Genomic DNA, 20518 nt, shown 5'->3' with positions numbered 1-20518 from the left:
ACTTCCCAGACAGGATTGTTATGGGATTGAATATGAGATGATGCGTATAAAGAGCTAACACAATACCCTGCATGTGGCAATTGCTCAGTAATTGATAGCTATTACTACCTCCACCTCCAGGCCCCATGTCTTCCTGGCTGGGTATCCCTGGGCAGGCCTCTTTACCTCTCTGAGTTTGGTTCCCTCATCTGTGAAGTAAGGAGTGTTTCTCTCAGTCCCAATAACCACTAGCAAGACCACACCACAGGCAGACCAGTGTTGCCACGGGCACCCAGACTCCCCAGCTGCTGAGGTGACCCTGCAGGCCACAGCTGACGTGCACACAGGTAGTTTGTGGTGCTGAGTAAATCCTTCCACCAACCTTTCTAATGAATTATTTTTGATCCGCAGAACTTTGTCAGCAAGCAAGAACAATGCCAGGCGGTCTGGAGAAGGCATGTCATCAGTGCATTTCTAAGATCGCCAGCAATGGTGAGTCACATATCTGAGAAGTGCCCTAGTTTTGAAGGGTTTGGGGGTCCAGGATCACATGATGAGCTAAAGCCCAGAGTGAATCATGTGTATAGTCTGTGCTTGACTCAGGGAGGCCCAGGGTAGAGCTGCTGTCTACTTCTACTGGTTACTTACTGATCTTTAGCTTTCCATAGGACATAGTGTGTGTTTTCAACATAATATGTTGAAAGGTGTTTGAGTGAGTGGAATTATTGATACAACCAACATATAATGGCAGCAGAGCTGGGCAACGTGGCGGGGAGATAAGGGTGGGTTTGGATATGGGTGGCTTTCCCTCACTCCCACCCCACCCTATCTTCTTGTCAAATTGGACTTTCCCCCACCATCACCTGCTGGGGTTCTTTGTGTCCAGAAGTGCTGGACTACATTACAGGAGTTCCAGTCTACCATGACATCTGGAATATTCTAAAAGCAGATTCCAAGCCCCGGGGCCCCTGATGAAAGCATTTATCTCATGGTGGGAAGTGTGATCTAACTTTTACACAGATGAAATGTAAATAAAGTGAACATTGTGAGAAGCCTTAAGCAACTGATCTCAGAGCCATGAATATCAAGGCACAGCAGTCAGTGGGTAGAAATGGACTAAGATGGGGGGGTCAGGAGACCAAGGTCTGAGGGATGGGTCCTGGGTACCTTGTCCTTACCTGTTGATACCATGTGCTATCACCACCTCCCCGCCTCCAGCTCCCATCCCAGATGTCTCTTTCACTGCTGCACCCCCAGCACCTCCAGGAGTGCCTGGCACATAGAAGGCGGTCACTGAACATGCACTGGATGACTAAGTGAGCGGATGAATGAAGCTGCCAGCTCCCATATACGCCCAACCTTCGCCCTGAGCTGATGTGCCCTGTGCCCATCTCATTCTCCTAAGGCACAGCCTGACATTTTATTCCCAGGGACTCCTTTGGGGGTCCCCACCCCTGTCCCCCTTGGGGCACTGCTACTGCTGTAGGGGCCAGAGTGGGGCGGTGGCACTGGAGCTTCTTCCTGGAGGCTCAGATGCTCTGGCAGGATGAAAACACACAGGCCAGTCCCTGCCCACAGGGAACACAGACACCATTGGCTGTGTTGTTACTCTAGACCCTCCTGAAACTAACTTCCTCTGCTCCCGCACACATTCACATCCTACCTGTTCACGCAACAAGAGCCCTGATGGCGTCACCAGGTTGGCAAGAGAGGACATATTTTTCTCAGGGTGTCCCAGAAAAAGGGATGAGTCCTGGCTGCACTGTAAGTCTCCTGCTGGGTCCTTAATGACACACATGCCCTTGAAGAGGACATAATAATTCCTGGTCGGCCCTGCCCTGTCTGTGGTCTCCTTGATCCCTGAGATTTCTCCCTTTTTTTGTGATCATCTCTGTCTTCAGCCTGGATAGTGGCGAGGCCTCTGAACTGCTCTCACTCCCCTTCCCCTCAGCCGGTCCTCCAGGGAGGTCCATTGCAGCTCAGTGACCCTCCCATTCCTGAAGAATAGAATGCAAGCGTCAGATCTCTTGAGAGACCCTTCATGATCTGGCCTGTTTACCTCTCATATCACTTCTTTCCCTTCTCACCCTGGAGAATCCAGCCAGATGAGAACATTTTGGCTTCCCTAAAAACACCGGGTTCCATTTGTCCCCTGGACCTTCCTTCCAAAATGTGTTTCTTTGCCCAGACTTCTTCCTTCCACCTCTCACCTCAGATGAAGATTGGATCAGGCAAGAATCATCAATGGATGTAAAACCCAAGAGGAAATTTTGACGGCAAGCAGGATATTTGCATTGTCTTCATGCTTAACCACAAACTCCTTATTGGTTGCAAGGGAGAAAAAATGTAGTAATTATACATAGTGGAAAAATTGGGACAGACTTTGACTGGGGTTCAAAATTAACATCGTCAGTGAGGGACAGATGGCATCACCTACACAGCAATCCAGCCAAGAATGCATAACCGTAATCTAAACACAAGGAGACATCTGACAAGCAAAGCCAAAGAATGTTCCATTAAAAAAGAGCAGAGAAGACTGTATTCTTCATGTCACCATCACAGAAAACAAAGAAAGGCTGTGGAAATGTTCTAGATTCAGGGGCAAAGGAGATATGACAAGAGAATGCAACACCTGGGCCGAGATTAGATCCAAGGCTTCTGTTAGGTCATCAACACCAGAATATGGACAGTAGATTAACTGGGATTAATTCCAACCAAAAAGCTTAAAAACTTATAACAAAAAGCATACAGACAAAAAACCGAGTGACAGGTGTCTGAGTGTTGGCAGTATTACTCTCTACACTTTCCTGAATGTTTAAGAATTTTCAGTTATCATTCTTTTTAGAATTTAGACTGGGGACAATTGGCCTCTTCAGCCTGATCACAAATTTGATAAAAGAGTACACTAGACGTATGTACAGTCATGTGCCACCTAGTGATGTCTTGGTCAAGGATGAACTGCATATACCATGATGGTTTCATACGATTATAATGAAGCAGAAAGATTCATATCGCCTGGTGCTGTTGTAGTCATTGTAACACAGTACAATTACTCAATCTTTTTAAATCGATTTAGCATAACCTAAGTGCACAGTGTGTATAAAGTCTACAGCAGTGTGCAGTGATGTCCCAGGCCTTCACACGCACCCACCACCCACTCACTGACTCACCTCGAGCGACATCCAGTCCTGCAAGCTCCGCTCATGGTAAGTGCCCTGTATAGGTGCACCATTTTTTATCTTTTATGCTACATCTTCACTGTATCTTTTCTTGTTTAGACATGTTTAGATGCACAAATCCTTACCATTGTGTTACAGTTGCCTGTAGTGCTTAGTATAGTAACACGCTGCACTAAGGTCTGTAGCCTAGAAGCAGTGGTCTGTGCCGTGTAGGTTTGTGTAAGTACCCTCTGTGATGTTCACACAACGGTGAACTCGCCTACCGACACATTTCTCACAACATATCCCTGTCGCTAAATGACACATGACTGTATATACACCATAGTGTTTTCCTTTTGAGTGATTTTTAAGTTTTCTTCTGTATGTTTTTCTACATTTTCCACACTTCCTGTAAAGTACCACATGCTTATGTGATTGGGGAAAAATGTTATGGTTTAAGAACAACCTTCGGATATCCCATTATCTGGTTGATTTCTGGCTGTCCCTATCCACATGTGACATTAGCTAAGTAGTGGTGGGGGCGGCTAGAGGCCTCAGAGGACTGGTCCATCCACTGTCCTTCAGTAGAGGGAGGAAGGAAGTCTCTGTGGTGCGCTCAGACTCCAGCGAGCCCCCCAGAGCAGCTTTCTGGAGCTCCCCTGGGCCACGCACAGCCTGGCCCTCAGCTTCCCCATCTGTCAGGCTCCCTCTGCTGCGGAGTGTTTGCTTCCTGCACTGGGCTGGCCTGGAGGATCACTTCATGACTGGAAGCAATGAGAGTTTGATGAATACGCTTATGCCGTGTGTGCGGTGGCCTCCAGCCCTCCCAGAATAACTCAATTAAATGAGATGAGTGCAGTGAGCCTGTGTGATTGCCCCCGTCAGGGGATCCCGGGAAATCCTCTTTAACTCCCTGTGTAGACAGCAGCTGAGAAGGGCCCAGGAAAGCCCAGGCTCAGGAGGGACACTGGGAGAGGAGTGTCTACCTGATACTGGATGAGGGAACTGTGACCCCAGGTGGTGTTTGCAGCCCCCCAGTGATGAGAGGGGCTCATGCAACTCAGTGCATGAATAGAGCGGGGCAGGTTTTATTCCACAGTTCTGGCTATGAGAAATAGCAGATTATTTAATTTTATTTTTAATGTACTTTTGAAACTTAAAAACTTCTCTTCCTCTAAATAAAACTAATCTGACTGCAAGATCCCACTTACCAGAGTAGCAAGAAAATCAATCTTGGGCATTGTGTGTCACCCAGGATTCAGGGGTGGGAGTTGCGGGGTCATGTTTACTTCTTTTGCAGATCTGGAGTAGAGAATGCTCCTGCTCTCTGGGCAAGGCCATTATGAGCCTCTACAGACCCTTTGTGCATCTTTTGAAAAGATGCCCTCCTGGCAGCTATAGCCTCAAGGACACACAGCTTAGGAGCAACGGTGCTTTTGCGGGAAGAGAAGGGCATCCTTCTTCCAGGAAAGAGGGATTTCCACCTTCACTCATCCCCTGAGACTCACCCGGGCCCCCTCTTTCTTGCAAAACTGCGCAGCAGCACACTCTATCCTTGGCCAGCACCGATGCCAAGCTTGGATGTCGGGGTCTTTAGGAGCCTGGGAGTCCATGTCTCCTCCCTAGGTGCTCCCTGTAGCATTTCCCTTTGGAGGCTGCAAGAAAGGGCGCCAGCAACCCCAGGTCCCTTCGAAGAACTCGGTTCCTCGTCAGCTCCCCCGCTACTGCCCCTCCCCTTCAGAGAACTCCCTCATCCCTTTCCCTTGGGACGATCCCATGGAATTGCTCTCCCTGGGCTCCAAGAAGCACAAGGTTGTCATCTCTTTTCGGGGATCAGGGAAAGAAATGGCAACACCAGTCAGCCCAATATTTCTCACCAACTTGTCCTGTTACATGAACAAATGAAAATCTTAACCCTTCAGTAAGTCAGGAACCTGGGCCGTGGAGGTGGTTTTGAAAAATCGTGGGGCTCTGGAATCCCTGAGCTGGGATTCACCGGGCACATTAAATGCACTGAATTTGCAACCAAATTCCTTTCCCCCAATGTTCCCCCACTTTCTGTCCCTCACATTTCTGTCAGTGTCTCCACCATTCTTGTCACCCGAGCACAGCCTTTGAGTCATTTTCACTCCTTCCTTTCCTGCGTTCCCGCATCTGATGGTGCTCAAGGCCCTGGCCTGGCCGCGCCTCCCGATGGCTCCCCAGGCTGCGTGACGGGTCAGCCTCCTCACCGGGCTCCTCACCCCAGGGCCACCCCTCTCACCCCACCCCTTTGCTAGACGTTAAACTTTGGTTTTGTCACTTCCCAATTTCAAATCCTAGACTTCCCTTTAGCTTCCTAATAAAATCCAAATGGCCTGAGGCAGAGCAGAAGCACCGTCTATTCTCATGGTCTAGTTCCAGTCTTTTCTCTCGGGGATGACCTACGCTCAGCTCGGTTTGATGACTCGCCTCTCCCCCAAACCACTCCGAGTGTCTCTTCCTCAACTCTTTTATTTTCTCTTGTTTTTTCCCTCTTTGACTGAAAAGCCATCTTCCCACTGCCCATGTCCTACCCATCCATCAGTACCCCGTGCCCACATCACCTTCTCCGCGAGGCCTTCCTTGATTTCCTCAGGACTTTTTCCTGCTTCCCAGCTTCTTTACTGCTTTGAGCACCTCTGCCGGTCCCTTCCACACACTGATTTCTGCTGCCCCGTGGGCACCTGTCTTGTCTCCCTTATGATCTCCTGATGTCTGTGTTGGTGAGGCTCTTCATGCCCATTTTGCATGTCCCCAAACCTTTGCTGAATGCAAGAATGAACGAATGAATATCTATAAAGAAGTTCATCCCTGTTCGAAGTGGAGTTGGTGCTAAAAAAAATACTTCCTCACACAAATTGTGATTGACCAAGACTTCTGAGGATTAGTGGGTGGCTGTGGAACAGGGTGAGGCAGGGTGCTGGGTACAGGGATAGAGAGGAGGGATGGATGCGAAGACGAGGCAGAGATGGAATCACCAAATGCTCCAGGAGAGGGCAGAAGTGGCCTGAGTGACTGAGGTTTTGGTGCCATTACAGATACAGGGAAATAGGGCAATTTGGAAAGAGGAGTTTAGTCTGAGTTTATCCTCCTGCACTCTCTGCCAGTTTCCTCCCGGGTATTTGGTAGCTCAGTGGACCCCCAAAGGATGGTGTTGCAGAGCATAACTACCAGGTCCTGGCCTCAGTTTCTCCACTAAACTATTTAAGCAAGAGAGCAGTGGATACAGTTGCTATTCATAGGAAACAGATCTTGGAGATCCTTGAGAATGAGATGAGACTAACCTGAAAGCTACCCACTTTTCCTACCAAGATCACCCATTTAAAAATGTTTTTAATACTTCTGGTTACCTATTTTGACGGGTAGCTGGGTGCTAATGTATCTTTAGCACCTACTAACATGCCTGGACATGCCTCCTTCAGTCACGCACACCAGCAACCAGCAATGGTGACAGAGGTTCACAGTTCAATCAAGGATCCTGAGCTGTCACTCAGAAGCCATCCTGATGAGGGCGCCCTTCCAGTGTTCTTTCTCTGCAATCTTCAAGAAGTCAGGAATCAGTTTATCTGTGTTCTTGGCATAAAGAAGGATTTGGCTCCAACGTTTTTATTTTAGTATCCTTCCATTATTGCTCTAATTCTGATTATTTTCCCTTTTGGGCCTTTCAGTTGATTTGGCTCTTTCACTCAGCTCTTTAAAACTGACTTTATAGCTAGAAGCCCTCATTTTATCAGAAACCAGAATTGTGGCTCTCAGAGCCACAGTGGAATTGGTGCTTAATATACTTGAAGGCAGAGCAGTATTTAATAGTGGTGGTCACTGCTGTCAAATGCGACATCACCAGGAAACTCATTCTCTGTTTCAGAGAGCTCTAATGACCGAGGACTGGATAACCAGACCCCCAGGAGGCAAGGGAATCAGGAGAAGGGTGGGGGGTTCCTGATCCCTGACGGTGGCTTGGGTGTCCTTATCAGGACCAAGTGGTAAGGAAGCCCCTGTGCTGTTAACTGCTAATGACTTCCATCGCAGTGAGCTCCTACAGCCCTGCCCAGCTCGTGTCACTGCCCTGAGCAAGCAGGTTCTAGGAAGACTGAAAATTCTCCTGCCTGGCTTACAGAAAGGTGGCTACTTCACAATCGCCTGGGAGTTGCTTTAAAATGCAGGTTCCCAGGCCCTGTTTGTAGCTATCCTGACTTGTTAGGTCAGGAGTGGCCGCTGGGAATCTGAGACTCATGGCTCTGAGGTTTAGAGAGCTAGAGTGAGCCGTATTACACCTTGACAATGATGGTCCCGACTCACCTGACGCTGGGGCTTGGCAGAGGACAGGGCCAGGGAACGAGGTCGGGTCCACACAGGGAGTTAGGTTTAGAATGACCCGATCTCAGCTCATGCAAAGTCCGTGGGAACCACAGTGTGTCCCTCAGCTGTTGTTTTCACAGCTCTCCATTCAATCCCTAGGTGGGGGCAGAAATAAAGGGTAAGCCACAGTCACCTTCCATCATGAAGGGAGGATGATAAAAATAATAATGATAACGGCTAGCTTTATGGAGTATTTATTATATGGCAGACCCTGTGTTTAGTGCCTTATGTGGATTATGACATCTGATCATTCTGACAAGTCTGTTAGGAATGTCTTTTAATTATGCTCGTGTTTGAAATGAGGACATTGAAACCTCAGGGGATAAGAGTCCTGCAGTCAACGCTGCAGATAAGTAAGGAGTGGAGTGGGGTGTGGACCCAGGGGGTGCGTCTTTGTGTCCTCCTCTGGGTGGTCATTAGGCGTATTCTGGCCCAAGCCTGCTCTCAGCCCTGCTCAGAGGTGGTCTAGGGGAGGGAGAATTTTACCTCCACCCTCATAGGGTTTTTCGGCTAGGCCTGAGAATTAAACTGACATGACAGATTAACAGGAGAAAAGCATACAAATTTATTTAATGAAAGTTTATGTGACATGGGAGCCTTCATAAAGAATGAAGACCCAAAGAAGTGGCAAAACCTAAGTGCTTTTGTACTAGGCTCAACAGAGAGGCAATTGTGGAAAAGTAACGAAACTATTTGGGGAGGCCAAAGGAAGATAAGAGTGATTTTGACACGATCTGTTTGCACAGAGTTCTCTTGGTCTCAATTTACCGTCCTTGATGATAAAAACATTGCTTTCCTTCTGGTGTAGGGAGGACTTCTTCCATATAGGGGTTTTATCTTCTACTTTCAGGAAGAAAAAGGGGAGGGCCAGAGCACTCTTTGTGCACCTGATATTTTGCAAGTGCCTGTAGCTCAAAATAATCCTTGTGCCACAGTTTGGGCTGGCATATTCTGCCACCCTTGAGTAGGAAGCTTGGGTGGCAGGTTCCTCTCTGGGAGCTGCTCTGTGTCTCGGTGTACAGAACACCTGGATTACACATGTGGCCAGGTGGCACCATCTGCCCCAAGCTTGCAGCACGGTGAAGGATTTTCCAGGATGCTGATCAATTTATCATCCTGGTAACAAGCTCTAAGATCAGAAGTAGTGAATGGGATTCATCAGCCCCTTGATTTTCGATCCTTTACCTGCAAGAACTTTCTTCCTTGACCCCTCTCTAAATTAAGACAGATGTGGCTATGTTGAGTGAGATTCTGTCTTCACTCAGTCGCACCTGCCAGCAGTGCTGTGTCTACAGGGCCGCTCCATGATTTGCAGGACCCCGTGCAAAATGAAAATGCTGAGCACCTTGTTCAAAAAGCAGGAAAAAAAGCACTGTTCAAAGTGCTAAAATACAAAGCTTTTTCCTTTCTTCTGCAGTCTCTCAACCTGTCATGGTATTTTTTATTTGCTATTTAATGTCATTTTAAGTAGAGGAAAATTAAAATTTTTAATTATTAGTATAATTTTACCATTCATCATAATATTGTATAATGCCAGTTTTAAATGCAACTATAAGACCATTTAACTCCCATGTCGAGTCATCGAAGGGACGCAATGTGTGTTTCTTAACTGTTATGCTCATTTGTATTTTGTTTTTATCAGAACAGTGGGAAACACTGCACAAAACCAGCTTCACTGTTTTCATTCCCCACCTGATATGGGTGCTTCTACCCACCCTCTGCCTTCTGCTCACTGATGGGAAAGGAAGGTCTGAAGGGAAGAGGAGCTGTGGGCTGCTGTGTCTTCCCTTTTCCTTTATGACATCATTTGCAGGGTCAGAGGTTGGCTCATGCAGGGAAGTTGCATAGTCAGAAAGATGACAGGATTCCTTGGTCATTCATGTCTCTTAGAACGCCGTTGTTAGAACGCCGTTGCCTTCTGCCTGCATTGAAAGCAAGTTCTGGTTCAAATGGAAGAGTGGTCTCTCGAGGCCATCAGCGCCCTGCGGACTCAACACACCTACCTCGTATTCGTTTTGAGTCTTGCTTAACTCCTGCATGTCATGGACCCACCAGAATTGGCCAGCGCCACTTGGGGCAGACACGGATACCGCACGTGCCCCTCTGCTCACACGTGCTTCACCGTCCCATTGGACTTCACTTACAAAACACAAGTTCAGAGATAACAACCATTTAGAATTCAAGATGGCAACAGAAGAGCATTAACCCAAATGCTGCGCCTGGTGTGACAGCCAAGGCTGCAGGCCTGTGAGGTCAGCTCCGAAGGCCAGCGTTGGAGCTAGTTCAGAGAAGGGTGGCTTGAGGGGAGGCGTGGAAATGTGACCCGATCACTCTACCCTCCTTGACATTTCCTGGAGGTGAGGGTCAAGATCGGCATGGAGGGCAACTGAAGGAGGCCTCCTGCAGAGTGTGCAGAGCCCCTGCCCTGCACGTCCGGCTCTTCGTGAATGAGTGAGTCATTCATTCACTCACTGTGTCAGAGCTCACGTGGGCGGGTGTGTGAGGCACCAGCTGCAGGCACTCGCAGCTTCGGATCTTTTCTCCTCTAGACCCAACTGAGAGTCAGAAATAAATCTGAGATCTTTGACAGTTCAAAACTGGAAGGGACCTTGCAGATTTAAATCAATTACAGAGGTTTTAGTGTAAGTATAGAAAACCCAACTCAAACGGCTTAAGTAATTAAGGAGATTTATTGGTTCATATAAATGGAAAGACCAGACGTAGTTTAGCTTCTAGGTTCGTGGGTGATGAATGTTGCTGAGGACCCAGTTTCTGTTGGCCGCTCCTCCTGCCTTCGGTGGGGTTGGCCTCCTCTGAGGCTGGTCCCCTCATGGTGGCAAGGTGGCTGCCAACACCCCTCGGACTGACTCGCCTCTTCACCAGGGTCCAGGTTGGGAGCAACGTTTTGTCTGGAAGTTCTTTCAGAGGAGTGAGAAAGCTTTTTCCTTACTTTCGGGAAATCTCCCAGAATGAGTCATGAGCCCATCGACCAACTGATAACATACCCAGTGAATGGAACTCTGGTGATTAATTTAGGGTTAGCCCTCATACCCTTCTCCAAGCCCAGGGTGGAGTCAACTTTTACCAGAGCACATAAACAGTGTGGTAGAACGGGGAGGTGGGAGGTGGGGATGCCAGAACAAAACTTGGGGTGATGATCTGGAGAGGAATAAGTAGACACTGAGGGGGCTGCCAAGATGTCCACCTCAGAGACCCTATCTGTGCTCTCAGGGCTGGCAATGGGACCCAACAGAAAACGTAAATGCATGATGCTGTCCAGACTTTGAAAGCAGAACCGGGGGAGGGGGGGAGGGCAGGCCTGCCCAAAGGACATTGACATTTATAATTTTAAAAAATTCCAGCCAAGCAAAACCTGTATTTGCAGACCATTTAACAGATGAAGAAACCAAGAACCAGAGAGGGGAAGTAACTGTCTAATCGTGACAGTTGCCATATGCTGAGCTCCTCACGTGTACATCTGCTCATACATTTTACAGAAGAGGAAAACAAATCTTTAGGAGGCCAACGAATTTGCCCAAAGCCACATAGCTAATGAGTGACAGGGCCAGGATTTGGACCAGGGCTATCTGGCCCCCACACCTCTGTTCTTTCCAAATAACTAATAGGCGACTTGGTGGCACGAACAGGATGAAAAGCCCCAAGCCATCTCAATGCTTATTACACTATTCCACTGTGCATCAGTAAGAGGTTTTAGGAGACCACCTAGTATCTTATGCTGTGGAATATATAACCAAATAAATGGAAAAGGAAAAAGATTTCATGAAGCAAATTCTTTAAGTGATAAAGTGAGATGTCAGTGAATTTTATCCAGGAAATAGAAGAACCATCCGCTCTGGATATAGGCTCTAGGAAGCACAGGGTTGATCCTGCCTGGCTTGCATATGCCGGTGGCTTCTGGCATCCTGGCGTGGGCAGAGCAGTGGTTTATAGACTCCTTTTCTATAAGCTGTCAGACTTGGAGAGGTCGTGCAGGAAACCTGGGCCTCAGAATTGGCAGTGTAATCAAAAGAGACGTTGGGTGCTCTCAGAAGCGCAAGTCTTGCCCTGCACCCACCACCCGGGCAACGTGTCTCCTCCCATCTGCTGACTAGTGTTGGGAGAGGAGGTCAGGTTTCAGGGAGCTCATGAGCAACCTGAAATGAAGGGGGAATGGGAGGGTCTGTTCCTAATTAAGCCCCGCTCCTTCTCCTTGCAGCCTGCTTCGTTTGTGGGCTCTTCGCCTTCCTGGTGCTGCCGCTTTCCATGACCTTCACAGGTGAGCTGGAGCTGAGCTGCTGGATGCCACAGATCAGCCAGGTCAGGGCGTGGGACATAAAATGCATGCTCAGGAACTGGCAAGTCTGATGATTCCTGAACACCTATTAGCTGTCACAGAAGGACTCAGCGAACATTTTAAAAATACAAATTCCTGAGCTCTGCCCTGGGAGATAATTGATGCAGTATGTCTGAGGTGAGGACATACATCTGCTTTAAAAAATCTGTCCCCAGAGGATTCTGATCCGTGTAGCCTAGGTGTGGGAGCCACTGGGCTAGAAGTTTCCTAAGTCCTCTTCCGAGGTTCTATGTTCCCATGTGGAAGTCTGTCATGAGCAATATGAAAAATGCATCTTGTGCTAGGGTAATATATGGGTGTGCTATACATTTTTTTGCTGAATGAATGAATAAAAACTTCCATAAATCACATATGTTAAACAACCTCATAATCCAGAAGTATAAAGTGTAGGGGAAGTGGAGAGAGGGGCGGGGGAGCTCCTTGAGTAGTCAAAAGTCATTGTCACATGTCAGTGAAATTAATCTCATTCTCCTGATCATTGCTAATGAGAGCCCTTGAGCTCTGTGTGCAAAACCTAGCTACCCTTATGTACCCGGAGGCCTAACAGGCTCAGTGTTCTGAGTTCCAAGCTTCACAGCAAACAGGGCAGAAATTAAAAGAGCATAGGAGTTGTAAACAGCAACAATCACAAGAAACAACCCTGGCGCCCTAATTACTTAATGGGTACTGGTTTCCTTCTCGGTGATGAAAATGTTTTGGAACCAGATAGAGACAGTGGTTACACTAAATGCCACTGAATTGCCCACTTTAAAATGGTTGATTTTATGTTAAGTGAATTTCACCCTGCCCCTCCAAAAACCACAACAATACTAAAGACTCAAATTAAAACAAAAACAGTGCCTTTAGATCTGAAAGATGTGAAAGCTGACAACATGACAGGAAATAAAAGAACAAAACACTCGTACGAAATAATTTTAAAGCTTGCACAGAACTAAAACAGCCAAGTAGTGTGGGGCCATTTAGTGTGAGAGCAAAAATTCAACCATTTCAACAGGTCCTGAAGCTGTCACTATTACAGTGCATCTAAAAATTAACATTTATTGGGGAGTTATTGCTTATTTGTTACAGAGTTTCTGTTTGGGGTAATGAAAAAGTTTGGAGAATAGTTTTGATGGTTGCACAAGATGGTGAGAATAATTAATGCCACTGAAATGTATGCTTAAAATGGTTAAAATGGCAAATTTTTTTTTAGATATTACAAAAACTGTAAAAATGACAAACCCATAATGTGGGCCAAAAAAAAAAAAAAAAAAAAAAAAATCACAACATCTGGTAGTTATCAACTGCACTGGGGAGAGTTAAAGCCAAAAGGGATAATTGTGATACTGCAGCTCAGACAGAAAGAAAATCTTGAGTTAAGGTCGGTCCTGAGCTTACGTGAAGAACACAGGGGGAAAGACGGCTCTTATTAAATTTATTAGGATCGTTTTAAGCCATCTGTGCACTGATTGACTCTCCTGTGAGCAGCAGCTGTTTTCATTCATTAGGAATGAGCAGACAGATAAGTCATTACTCAATGTTCATTTCACAGCTGGGTTTTGAATCGAAAGGCAGTTCATACCCAACAAATTTGGCATCAAGTGCTTGTAGGTCTTTGTGTGAAAAGGTTGTGCTGAGACTTGGAAAGTATTTCTGTCTAATAATGGATTCAGCTAAATATAAGAGATAGCTAGAAAGGCAATCTTCCATAGGTTGATGATTATATCAATGTGTATATTTGACTTTACTCTGTTTTGGGCTCTGAATTTACTTCTCTCTGTACACCAAGACATTTTTGTTAATTCATTAAAATGGCTTACTACTTCTGTGTAAGTGCCAAGGCATTCATAGGAAGTAAAATGTCAAAATCAAAGCTAAAATTTTGAATATCATTTAAACAGGAGACTTTGGTTCTACAGTGAGAATTCCCTTTCTTGGATTCTATTGACAAATGTATTAATTAGGGTAACTTACCTATGCTGCAGTAACAAATTAACCCTGGAATCTCAATGGCTTAATACTATAAAGGTTTATTTTTTGCTCATGCAAATTCCAGCATGAATCAGGGGCCTCTCCAGGGGACTTTACCTCCAACTCCCCAACAATGTGATGATAATACTCCAAGCTGCCACAATCTTGAGAACTAACCATCTCAACCCCTGGTTTCCAGGTGATTAGAGAAGGGGGAAGAAAAGAAGGAGTAGGTATTCATTTTTAAATACTTTGCCCCCAAAGTGTCCCACAGCCCATTGGTCAGAACTAGTGGCACAGTCCTGTGTACCCACTGGGCGCTGGGCAATGTGGGGGCATGTGCTGAGCAGTGAATGTCTCTGCACAGCAAAGATACATGTTAAAAACCCATCTGGAGCCTGGTCGTTTGAGTCAGATTGGTCACTAAGGGAAATAAACATTTCATATTATTGGTTAACAATAGACCCAGAAAACAAAGACCTGAGAAAAGCAGAGAAATCTCATTGCTTTGGGGAGAAAAATTACCATTAAGAAGGGTGGGGGTCTGGGCCTGTTGGTTTAGTAGTGTTCCATGTCTAGTTGCTAAGGTTGTGTCAGTGAGCAAGTTTCCCAGCTTGGGGGGGGTCTGGCTAGTGAAGTGGTCAAGGTGATAATATGGTGCCTGTGACTAACCTTAGCAGGGGGCTCACTGCATAAGGAGGAGTTCTCTGCGGCTTCTGCCTGCCACCTGGCCCCTGGGAGCCCCATCTTATACAGCACATGCATTTTGGGAATGTGACCCATAAATTGCATCTGATTTTAAGCATATCAAGGAAACAGGATTTTTGAAGGGATTTTTTGAATCCTTTTGTAAAATGAATCCTTGAAAACATGAACTGTCATGTGTTGGCTTTTCATAAAAGCAGAGTACAACCCACAGCCAGTTAATACCCAGACAAAAGGTGCAGCGACATCTGGTCCCTGCTCTTGCTGATGGCATATTTACCTCTATCCTGCCGTGAGAGTGGCTTCTGCCATGTCAGTCCTCTGAGGATCCCGAGGATCAGGTGGCTGGTGAGGCTAGGCAGATTCCACAAGCATATGGTTTGTGTGATTAACGTTTTGGCTGTTGTAGGTGTTTCACTCATTCTCGTAACTGGGCTTTCAGTGCATTGCTCTCAATCTGCTTCTGTTTGCCCCATGTAGGAATGAAGTTTTTGGAGGACTGCCCCATACAGCCTCTCATTCCTTTATATTTGCTAGTGGGTGGGATCGTTGGTACTTTAAAGGTAAGTATGTTTATCTGTTCCTTGTAGTTGTTGTAGAAATTGAACTTCCAGGCACAGTGCAATGAATCCCCTAATCGTTTGCTACTCACAGGGGTGCCAGAACAACTTCCTCCTAATTGTGGTCATTGAACTGACAGGGCTGGCATCAGAGATGCAGATTTTTCCAGATGAGGGGCATTCACCCAGGGCTGTGCATCTCTGCAGTAGCTTTCTTCCTACTGTCGAGTTCCATGTGCCAAGGTGTGGCTTTGATCTAGCAAGAGTTGATGCAGAGGAGTCACTGACTGCCAGTTATACCATTGGATTCAGCCAAAGAATTGTGGCTTTTCTCTGTGCTTCTTTAAAAAAAAAGTTTCCTCTTTAGGGCAGGAGAGTTTGCATTTGGTTAAAATATGTTGATTTAGTGGTTTGTATTTCTGTTTTTAACTGTACTTCCTAGTTCTCAATTGACCAACATAGAATTAATTGACAGCTGTCATCAATCAACCGTCAAACTCTTACATTTCGGGGGAGGGGTGCTTCTCCATGACTCTCAAGCTTGTGTCAGTACAGGGAGCTGACTTGCTCATGGTTGTACTGACTTCAGTTTAAACAGGAAAAACAACTGAAGAAGAAATATCAGGGTTATGCATAGCGGGCTGTTAAGTTTCCGCAATCCCTGGCCTAGCAAGAAATGTTACACCTGCCAGAAGTAGCTCTGGTCAGCCTCCAATTTATCGATGACTCTCCCCAACCATCCAAGCCCACATCACAACTTCCATATCAAAGCTAGAAAACACAAGGATCCACTTTTCTAAAATGGTTTCATGATGCAAAGCAATAACACGAGAAAACAGAATCAAGAGTGCCATATATAAAATTTCATTTGGACCCACTGTCTGGTTTCTTTGCCAGTTTCCTTTTGGTGCTGGCGTCCTTCAAAAGACACTGGCCAGTGATGTTGGTCATGCTGTTGATTGATCTAAGACATCAAAGGAATGTCTTAAAAATTGCCATTATATGTAGTTGGTATCCACAAGCTCAATTCTGTCTTGGCAAATGTCTGATTTGGGGAAAACTTTTGGAGCCTTTTGTATCTGAGGTCACCTCACTACTTAAATGCCCTCATCTCCTGAGAGCAATCTGGTGGGCAGTGTTCTGGAATGTACAAATATACATGATCATCCCTATAACAACGTCCCTGTGGGATCTGCCTGGGACTCTGTTTAGCTCCAAGGAAACCCATACCCGCATGGCCCCACAGAGCCAGGAGAAGCCTCTGGTGGTTTGAATACCATAGAAATCCTCAAAACAAGGGCAGGCTTTCAGCGTAATTCCCTCTGCCCCACCCGCTCTCACCCGAATGCATCATCATCAGGCTAAGTGGAACTTTCCTTTGAAAAGTTTACTGTCCACGGGGTCTGTTCCTCTTCATGATGGCAAACTTTTCCTTTATGAAAGCTAGCCCAGAACCCAAAGGTAATGTATTTTAATGAACAAACTGGGACCCTAATAAACAGCATTGATTTTTTTTTTCCTGGCAATTTAAAATCGTTTGAAGCCAAATTGAATTTTTGTGCTCATTGTGGGGAGGAAATACACAGTGAGTCCATAACCATCAGAGCCACGACAAACAGGATTATAGGGTCCCCAGAGGCAGAAGTTTACTCATGATGACAAGGCTTTGTATTTAACCCCTCTGAACAGTGCAGGTCGAGTCCCAGCATCCTTTGTGAAATGCATCAAATAGCATCACAAGATGGCATTTTATTGAAGAGAAACCTGAAGAGAAGCAAGTTGACATTCCCCAGAGTTACCAAAAAGAACTGAGGGTCATAATCTATTAGAAGATCATGAAATGAATTTAGTAGGTTGTGACCTGCTTTAAAAAATAACAATAAAATAGAAAATATTAGAGTGCCTGGTGAGTTAAGTATTGCGGGATACTTATGTGTGTACACGTGTGTGTTTGGGTAAGTTGACCGTATCATTTATCATCCAGACTGGGACATTTTGAGAGCACAAGGGGGCTGTAACACTCAGCATGCCAGGACAACAGCATAAACCAGGACTTCTCTGAGCCCACGAGGACATGTGCTCCCTACTGGGTTGTGATGTAAAATATATTTCTTCCAAAGGACCGTGTTAAAAGTTTCAAAAACAGATTTAGTGACCATAACTACCCCACACTCCATCTTAGTGACCATTGCTACCACTGGTGAGTGCTTGCTTTTCATAGGTGCTGTGCAAAGGGCTTTGTCACCATCTGGAACTCATTTAGTCCTCACAGTGCCCCTTAGAGGCAGGCACTTACATAAGGAAGGATTCTTTGAATACAAAGAACAAAAAGTCAACTCTGGCTAACTTAAGAGGTACTTTGTTGGAAGAGCTCACAACTTCAGAAGTTGGTGGAAGAGAAAGGAACCAGGTGGCACCAGAGAGGCTGGGCAGTGGGACCACTCACTGTGGCTCTCCTGGGTTGGTGGTGAAATCAACAAACCTAGAGAGCTAGTTCCTCTCTTCGGGCATCACTGTGCCCAAGAACCAGTCCTGGGGTGGGGAGTGCGGGGGGGTGGTTTAGCCAGATCCGTGAACCCTGGGTGTTCTGCTGCTGCCACAGCAAGCAAAGGAGCCTCCAGGAGGAGCACAATTTACCCCCACCCCCAAACACGTGATGGGTGGGGGAATTCCCCCGAGGAATGGGGCCCTGCAAGGAAGGGAAGTGGATTCTGAGAGACAGAAATCTGAGCTGAGCTTTCAGTTCCAGCTTACAGATGAACTGGTTCTCTCCTCTTCCCCAAACCCACCACCCTTTGCCTTTGCCACGCCACTCTCCCTCGGAGGAGGTCCCATCCACCTCTCTCTGCTCTCAGGGGCCCCGAGTATACCTTCTCTTCCAGGAAGCCCTCGGTGGCTGAATCAGCTCTAGAGGGTGGCTCTCTGAACTCACTTTCCTTTTCTTATGGAAATGTTCTGCCTCCCAGGCAGGCTGCAGGCTCCTGGAAAAGCTGGGCAGTTAGACCAAATGGGAGAGCTCTCCTGGCATAGGTGAGAACCTGCCAATTAAATGTCCTCCAATTGAATCATCACGTAGTGCAGAGTAGACAGTGGCCAGAAAGGTGTGGACCGATACACATCTCAGTCTCTTACTCACTGTGGACCTAGGTGAAGTGACTTAACTTCTCGGAACCTTAGTTTTCTCATCTGGGAAACTGGAATAATAGTATACAGCTCACAGGTTGGAATGAGCATTGGGTGAGATCATACATGCCAGGCACTGGACTAACCACTGTACTTAGGTTTTATTATCTTTTCATAAGTATTAACTCTCATGGTAGAAAATAAGAGAACAGGATAAGCACAGAGAAGGAAATCAAAATCACCTGTAAATTCTACCACCCAGAGAAAGTCGCTGTTGACATTTTAGCCCGATGGCTCCAGTTTTTGTCCTCCTCTGCACAGATTTATTTAGTACCCCTCACCTCAGGCTGCTGGAGGATTAATGGAGATGACACCTATTCAGCACTTCTCCCAGCACGAGGGTCTCCTTTTGTATGGCATCCATTCCCAGTGTCACTGTCCCTGTTCATATGTAACTCCCACATCTGCATCAGGAGCCCTCCCCCTCTCTGTTCACCTCCCGGCTCTGACTCCACCCTGCTGCCCACCATCACCTGTATTTGCAGCCGGAATTTTAACTGGAACAAGCCCAAACCTGAGGTCACCATCCATCCTGAAGGTGTGACTTGGGCTCCTCTGCTTCCATCAATGTGGATATTACCATCCACGTCACTGGTCCAGTTTGGAGCCCAGTTTGCCACTTCTCTTAGCTGGCGCCTTCTCTTTTATTTCATTCCAGCTCAAAATCTCTCCCCTCGCCAGCCTGCTACGCTCTTGGTCATGAAAGGATTCTCTCTAAAGCCCTGCTCTCCATGGGTTAGGGGTGCCCTGAGGTTGGCTTTAGGAGAGGTGGGGAGCCTGGGGAGCTGGAGGAGAACAGATAAACAGGTGAGGCTTTCAGAAGAAACCACAGAGCAAGTTGCTGGACCAAGGGAAGACAGGGCACTGCTGAGAGCTTCCTTAACAAAGATAACGTGTGTTCTTCCATGGTTGTGTTTACAGAGGGAACAGACACAGAGGATCAAGGCTTGTCAGTCAAAGTTGGGTGGGAGTGGTGGTCCTTGTGTAATCAAACAGGAGCAGAATTTCAAAGGGGTGTCAGGATGGAGTCAGGGACCATCCATCAAGAGCCAAGATGGTCTTTGTCCCCCAGGGGTAATTAGCAAGGGTATCACTCAAAAGACAAGGGTCTGTGCTCTTGACTCGAAAGACATATGAGGACCGGAGGGACAACACTGTCACCCTACAGCCCCACTTGGGAATTCCAGATCCCTGGAGATGGGGAGTGGTGAAAATGTCCGAGAGAAGAGAAAAGCAGGCTGGGTGGAGGAGGGGGTGGGGGTGGGGTGGGGGGACTGGTGGTAGCTGGAGTTGGCCAAGCCTGTGAAGTGGCCTGGAAGTAGCAGGGAAGAGTGTGCTGGGGGTTCCTCGCAAGACAGAGGGGCCGACTGAGAGGCTCTCTAGCATCTGGAGCAGGGATCGTTTTTATAATGTTATGTGTGGGTCCTAGATGTGTCGCCCCAAGCCTGCTGCAGAGGTGAATTTACATCAGCTAACCCCTTGTCCAAACCAGCTCGCACATCCAAAAGGAAAGTGCCACTGAGGACACTGAGTATGGATTTATGCCTTCATCCTTCACAATAGGGCTAATTATTCAAAATTAAGTTTTGCTCCTTGGCAACATTTCTAACTCCAGTGTGTACACTTTTCCTAACTCTCTCTCTCTCTCTCTCCCTGCATTCTGTGTCCTCTCCTCCCCCTTCCCTGTCGCTCTGACCTGCGACCCTCCCTCCCTGCCACAACCAGGTGTCCCTCCTGCTGTATGACTCCACCAGGATGAGGCGGCTTCTGTCCAAGGCCGTGGTGATTGATGACGATGATGATGATGACGAATACCCCTGGAGGCAGAATGCGCACAAATACTACATCCACCTCGTCCTCAGCCTCTTCCTCTTCCTCTGGTTCATTCTGGGCAATTACTGGGTCTTTTCTGTGTACCTGCCTGATTTTATTCCCCCTTTCCTGCAGCCTCAGGATTACTGTGACAAAACCCTGTACCTCTTTGCAGTCGGGGTTCTGGTGCTTAGTCACATTGTGCTGGTCTTACTCGTCCTGTGCAGCATTTGTGTCTACATGTGTTCCCAGTGGAAATTTGCTGCTGATGAAGACTGAGAACCAGCCCTTCAAGCACACGCATGCACGTGTGCACACACACACACACACGCATGCACATGCACACACACTTTTAGGAGAAGGGCACGCTGTAAAGGTAATAAAACCTTTCCTGCAGGCGTTTAAGAAACCACCAAAACGCACTGAGTAGTCCACAC

The 20518-nt window shown here is 46.9% G+C and overlaps 1 protein-coding gene across 1 annotated transcript; it reads left to right on the top strand.

Moving 5' to 3' along the window:
* Window positions 1-413: 413 nt before the first annotated feature.
* On the top strand, window positions 414-20360 carry TMEM272 (transmembrane protein 272). The gene is made up of 4 exons (XM_063101766.1): window positions 414-471; window positions 11734-11793; window positions 15007-15089; window positions 19995-20360. Exons 1-4 carry the CDS (start codon window positions 414-416, stop codon window positions 20358-20360), a joined length of 567 nt encoding a protein of 188 aa, XP_062957836.1.
* Window positions 20361-20518: the final 158 nt, after the last annotated feature.

The sequence above is a fragment of the Cynocephalus volans genome, chromosome 7 (assembly GCF_027409185.1).
Source record: "Cynocephalus volans isolate mCynVol1 chromosome 7, mCynVol1.pri, whole genome shotgun sequence".
Taxonomy (NCBI): Eukaryota; Metazoa; Chordata; class Mammalia; order Dermoptera; family Cynocephalidae; genus Cynocephalus; species Cynocephalus volans.
This window is presented reverse-complemented; position numbering and strand designations above follow the sequence as displayed.